A 7,217-nucleotide genomic window follows, 5' to 3' on the forward strand; every position below is an offset into this window, starting at 1 on the left:
GCTTTTATCCAAAGCAACTTACAAATGAGGACGATAGAAGCAATCAAAATCAGCAAAAGAGCAATAATATACAAGTGCTATATTAGTATATTATTATAGTGTTATATTTGACAAAGAAACGTGCGGTATATTGTCCAAGCAATAATCAAAGGACACATTTAATATATAATTTGTCTCAAATCTCATTTTGTAAAAAAAAAAATCGTGAATTGAATCGAATCGTGAATCGAATCGAATCGTGAGTTGAGTGAATCGTTACATCCCTATAAATTACTCTACAAACATACACCTTCGTTTACATTTACATTTAACTGTTTCTGAGGAGCTACATTGTTTGGTGGAAGAATACTGTTTGTATTAATATCATTACACTTTATTTGCTCTGTTTTATTCTGTGAAACCTTACTACGTATATGGAATAACCGTTTTATAAAAGCAATAAGCCCCGTGAAGCCGTGGCTTACAGTGAATTTATAACCGCTAAGGGGCGTTGTTAGAAGGGGCGCTGTTATAAATTATTTATAATTTCTTCACGTTCAACCGGGCTTTTATTTTGACGGGTTGTCCTGAAAGTCTTTCATTTGACCTTTTCGTTTCAGTGTGTATTTCTTCTCAAATGAAGTGCCTCTTAGAGCAGCTCTGGAGATGAAGTTCATGTGTTCATGTCCTCATATTGAGACACAGACGCTGAAATCACCGCGAGCGAAAACCGAACCCGGTGCCATTCATTCACACAGAGACTCACAGAGCATGCAGAGCTCGACTGGACTGGCTGTTGTCCAGAGCTTATCAATATATCATCATTCAGTCCTGTAAATGTTTTCCTGTCTCTCCAGGTCCCGTTCCCTGTCCTGCAGGGCGAGTGGGTCGAGTTCCTGGGCCGTGCGGACGACGATATCATCGCCATCTCCAACTACAGACTTCACATCAAATTCAAAGACTCCATCATCAACGTAAGAGCAAACAGCAGCACACGAAAGAGAGCGCGAGAGTTCACAGTACAGCCTCTGCTTCACCTCCTTTGATAGCCGTCCCAGCTGAGGGGCTCGTCTCCTCTTATCCCAGTGAAAAGAGCCGTTCTCTGAACACGGTTTGATTTCTCTGATCTCAGCAGCCCTTGTCCTCACAGCTCTGGAGGTCTGAACACAGAGTGAGCTCTTGCTTTTCACTCGCAGCCTCCCTGACGTCAAGCATGTAAACTGCTGCTGTTGTGCCTTTAGCCAAGTTGAAGTTTAGAATCCTTTCAAGTGTGGTTTGTGCAATTTAAATATAAAATACACGTGTTCAGGAAAAACTGTTTTGAAACAGCCATATTTTTCCAATTAACATAGCATGATCATAGATATTAATGCAATCATATAATATTTAAATGTACGTGTGTGTGTGTGTGTGTGTGTATATATATATATATATATAATACTGTGCTTAAAATATATATAGCTCATTTTCAAATATAATTTTTGAAACATTTTATATCATTATATATGTGCATACATGCATACTATATACTGTATATAATATTCAAATTGTATATATTTTGCTTAAAATATATATAGATCATATTTAGATATATAGTTTTTAAAACTTTTTATATCGTGTATACATGCATGCATACTATATTACATATAGGTCTCATAATCTTTAATTATAATATTATATAATATTAAAATTTTTAAATATGTAAATAAATGCGTGTGTTATATATATATATATAATTAATAAAATATTTTTATATTTATAATAATTAAATAAAAATATTAGGATTTTAAATAAAAATATAACAATATTGTAAAGTATTTAAATAAATATTTAAATATGTAAATATAGTATCTTATTTAAAAATAAATATATACCTCATATTTAAATATATATATTTTTTCTTATATACATACATAAATACATAAATATATGTATATACATGAGTGATGATATGTTATGGCTAAAATAGGATGATCCTCCTGATATAGTTGATGTCCGATGTACTGATGTCCGTCAGTGTGCAGAGGAAAGCCTCTTATCTCGTACATGCGTGTGTGTTTTAACGCTGGCGTGACCCCGTCTGCGCTCTCTACTATTTCTGTGTCGGCGCTCTTCATGTCTGGAGTGCTGATCTTAAAGGAGAGGCATTATTAGAGTTCTTAAGGGTGGAACTTTGACCTGCTGTTCATTTTCGACATCTCAACAGTCTGACATGTTTAAAGGGATCTTATGTGTGTGACAGTGTTGTTATTGTAAAACAAAAACTAAAAGAAGTAAAAAAAAATATTTTTGTTAATTGAAATAAAGCGGAAATGAAATAAATTAAATATAAACATTTATTTATAACATTTAATAAATAATAATAAAAATATGAATCACAATAATATTGTATTTAAAGAAATAAAATATAAACATTAGATGACTAGAAAAAAAACTAGAAATGAACTGAAATAAGTTTGTTATACTAAAACTGAAAACAAAGCTAAACAGGAATATTAAAAATTAATAACAACGACAAACAACAAAATGACTAAAACTAAAATGAAAATATACAAATAAAAGCGAATTCTAAATATTTATAAATACTATAATAGTGTATAAATAATAATAAAATAACACTGATGTTCAATGCCTGTCGCTCTGACAAAATAAAAATTTTAATGGAAAATATAAAATAAACCCTCATTTAAAATACGAATAAATACTATAATAGTGCAGAAATAATAAAATAGTAGCATTACTGTTCAGTGCTTGTCGCTTTGACAAAATTAAGACTGAAAATATGAAAATAAATCCTAATTTAAAAGAATAAATACTGTAATAATTTATAAATAATAATAATAAAATAACACTGATGTTCAGTGCATGTCGCTGTTTGGCAAAATAAAATGAAAAGAGAAAATATAAAAATAAAAGCTAATTTAAAATATTCATAAATACTATAATAGTTTATAAATAACAAAATAACATTGATGTTCAGTGCATGTCGCTGTTTGACAAAATAAAATTAAAACAGAAAATCTTAAAAGCTAATTTAAATATTCATAAATACTACACTAGTGTATAAATGGTACTAAAATAACACTAGTTTTAACGCATGCCACTCTATGACAGTATTTGTTCTTTTAAAGTAAATGAGCTTTATTCTGATCACACAGACCTCCGTTTTTTTCTTGTTTTTACAAACTGAAATGATTTTCTCTCATAATCTGCATTATGCTAACATAACGTTCCTTCAGGCATGAGACTGGAATCTTAAAGGGGTGGTTGACTGGTTTTTTCTAGGCTTGATTGTGTTTATGGGGTGCAGTCTAACATGTGTTAATGCTTCGTTTGTTAAAAAACGCATGATTTTTCACATTATTTTACCTTTATTCCACACCGTTCTGTCCCTTCTCCTCTGAACGTGCTGATCATTTCCTGCTTTTATGAAGCCCCTCCCTCAGAAATACACGATGGGCTCTGATTGGTTAGCTGGCCCAGTGTGTTGTGATTGGCTAAACCGCCTCTAGCGTGCGTCTAGGCAGAGCGAGGCCAGGAACAGGATGAGAACACTGCTTTAAAACATTGATTTTGAAACTTGTGAATCCATTAGAATCATTAGAAGACAGAATCGTGATTCATATACAGTATGAACAGATTTTTACGTGCACCTCTAGTTTTCTCTTCCTCTTCTCTAAAGCAGCGCAGCATGGCCCCGCCCCTTTGCTGAGTGTTCCCGGAGGCGGGGTTTATGTAAAATTCTGGGTTCTTGATGTAACGGACCCGGGAAGTAACTCGTTGTAGTCCCTTACCAGTCGTTTTTGTAGGCATTAAACTGCCAGAATTTTAAAAGACGATATCTCTATTTGCATTGAACTTTCAGCTTTGTAACTTTGCAAATATTGTTTATGCTCAAACAGCAACATTACACACTAGCTAACATTACAAAAGTGAAATCGCAATCAACCACCCCTTTAATGAGGCTACACAGAATCCCTTGCTACTCTGCACCCGGTTAACCCAGCTGAATTACAGCATCATGTGACCCTGAGATTTAAGCTCTTTTTTAACAACCCTGGATCTTTTCGCTCAACTTCAGCAAAGATCTCTCTCTCTCTCTCTCTCTCTCTCTCTCTTTGTGCGTTTTTCATACCCTTCCATTTATGTCCTCCTCTTTGTTTGCTCGTTTCGCTGAGTCATGTTTTCATCTCCCTCTTTTTTTCCTCTTCCTCTTCCTCTTCCTCTTCCTCTTCCTCATCCCTGTGTCGGTGTTGTAGATGTATCCTGGTGTGGACAGTGAGATTTCTGTGAGTAATCTGCACCCTCACCTCTGACCTCTTCATCCCTCCTTTTCATGTCTTTAATTTGCCCCCTTACTGTTGTTTTGATGTTTTTCTCTGTTTCTCACATGAATGCAGTCTGGTGACATTAGGATTCAAGCTGTATAGTATATCATATATTATATTATATAGTACATATTGATATACATTATATAATTAACAGGACAGGCAACATTAAAATAACTTGAGACTTTAACTATTGAGCCTGTTAATGCCTTTTATATCAAGATATATAAAAATATTTATTATGTTATTATATATGATATAGTTTTATTTTATATTATAGTTTGTCATTATCTTATATAGTGTGTGTATATATATATATATATATATAATTAAATTATATTATTTATTAAATTATTAAATTAATTTACACCGTTTTATATTATATTATGTAGAATATATTGATATATGATATAATTAACAGTGCACACAGTGTAAATTTAAATTATTAAAAGTATTAAAAAATTGTGTATGAAAAATTGTTTAATTATATATTATATTGTTTTATTTTATATTATATTCATTGTATATTTTGATATATATTATATAATTAACAGGACAGACTGGTAAAATCACTTAAGACTTGAAAAATTATATTCAATTACACAATGTTTTATATTATATTATGTATAATATATTGATATATATTACATATTTAACAGGGCAGACCGTGTTAAAATAACTTTAATATACTGACATCAATTCTCAATAGTTAAAGGCATTAATATCTTCAGTTTGAATCAGCTTTCAGTGGCATCTGTAAAAGCTCTCAGCGTTACATGTTTTATCCTGCAGTTAAAAACTCTTACATTGTTGCAGGTCAGGAGTTACTTTTGTAACATTGTTGCATGTTTTTTTTTGTTTGATGCTCATTATTGGTTGGTGCAGTCATGTGATGAGGTCTTCTGCTCTCTGATTGGCTGATTGTGTGTGTGCAGGTTCCTCTGAGACTGATTGAGGGCGTTGAGAGCAGAGATATGTTTCAGCTGCACATCATCTGCAAAGACTCCAAAGTAGTGAGGTAACGCACGCACACTCCCACACACTCGCTCACGCACGCACTCACACGCACTCGCTCACACACGCACTCGCGCTCACTCACACTCACTCACACACACTCACTCACTCACACACACACACTCGCACACACTCGCACACACACACACACACACTTGCACACACACACACGCACTTGCGCTCACACACTCACTCACACTCGCACTCGCTCACACACGCACTCGCGCTCACTCACATTCACTCACACACTCACACTCACTCACACACACACTCGCACACACACACGCACTCGCGCTCACACTCACTCACACTCACGCGCGCTCACGCGCGCTCACGCGCGCTCACACTCGCTCACACGCGCACTCACACTCGCTCACACGCGCCCTCACACTCGCTCACACACTCGCTCACACGCGCCCTCACACTCGCTCACACGCGCACTCACACGCGCACTCACACTCGCTCACACGCGCACTCACACTCACACACACACACACACACACTCGCACACACACACACACTCGCACACACACACACACTCGCACACACACACGCACTCGCGCTCACACACACACACACACTCACACTCACGCTCGCACGCGCGCTCACGTGCGCTCACACTCGCTCACACGCGCACTCACACTCGCTCACACGCGCCCTCACACTCGCTCACACACTCACTCACACTCGCTCACACACTCGCTCACACGCGCACTCACACGCGCACTCACACTCGCTCACACGCGCACTCACACGCGCACTCACACTCGCTCACACGCGCACTCACACTCACACACACACACACACTCACACACTCACACTCACACACACACACACTCTCACACACACACAGTCTGTTGGTCCTTGACTTTTCCCTGAAATAATTGCCTTTTTTTTATCTGACCTCCATGTTTCCCATCTCTCATTTTATCACATCATCAGCTTTGGGCTGTTTAGCTGAAGATTTCTGTTGAATAGAGCTAATCAGATTCTTCACGTGAGACGCGCAGAGGACATGCTCTTTGATCCACACACACACACACACATCTGCTCAGCGGTGGGAAGTGAGGGAATTGTAGTTATTTTTACTATACCGAAGTATAATATTGGAGAATTTGTATTTTGAGTATTAATGTAAACTAAATCCTCTTATTTAATTAATACATTGTCAGTATACGTTATGTATGATACTTTTTAAATTACTTTTAGATAATTATTCCTATTATTTTTGTATTTTATTTAACATTTATCTTCTCAGTTAATATAATGAGTCCATTTTACTTAATTCTGATTTAACTTTTTTAACTTTTGCATTTCTCAATCTCAAGAATGCTGAAGCTGAGATTTTTGTAAAATACATTATGGGCGAATTCCAAACGGAAGTGAGCATCCCTATGCCCTACTCCCTTCGAAGGGCAGAGCCCTTGAAGAGTGTTCTGTTAAGAGTGTAGGGAACTACTGTCTCGTGTAAGCGTTTGGAACTCCCTCGGTGAAGGGAATGACTGACCAAATGTTACCTTGACAACGCTGCGCGTGCGTGCAGCATTCAGCACTCCACCAGTTGTTGCAAATACAGTGGGGCAAAAAAGTATTTAGTCAGCCACCAATTGTGCAAGTTCTCCCACTTAAAAAGATGAGAGAGGCCTGTAATTTTCATCATAGGTATACCTCAACTATGAGAGACAAAATGAGAAAAAAAAATCCAGAAAATCACATTGTAGGATTTTTAAAGAATCAATTGGTAAATTCCTCTGTAAAATAAGTATTTGGTCACCTACAAACAAGCAAGATTTCTGGCTCTCACAGACCTGTAACTTCTTCTTTAAGAGGCTCCTCTGTCCTCCACTCGTTACCTGTATTAATGGCATCTGTTTGAACTCGTTATCAGTATAAAAG

At 36.3% G+C, this 7,217-nt stretch overlaps 1 protein-coding gene across 1 annotated transcript in view; it reads left to right on the plus strand.

Moving 5' to 3' along the window:
- Positions 1-7,217, plus strand: part of mtmr4 (myotubularin related protein 4) — a 57,207-nt gene that overhangs the window by 22,220 nt on the left and 27,770 nt on the right. The window contains exons 3-4 of the mRNA XM_016248309.1: positions 837-953; positions 5,243-5,325. Of these exons, the coding sequence (XP_016103795.1) occupies positions 837-953; positions 5,243-5,325 (200 nt within the window). The remainder of the gene's footprint in view (positions 1-836; positions 954-5,242; positions 5,326-7,217) is intronic.

Source organism: Sinocyclocheilus grahami, unplaced genomic scaffold (assembly GCF_001515645.1).
Source record: "Sinocyclocheilus grahami isolate Dianchi unplaced genomic scaffold, SAMN03320097.WGS_v1.1 scaffold875.1, whole genome shotgun sequence".
NCBI classification, from domain to species: Eukaryota; Metazoa; Chordata; class Actinopteri; order Cypriniformes; family Cyprinidae; genus Sinocyclocheilus; species Sinocyclocheilus grahami.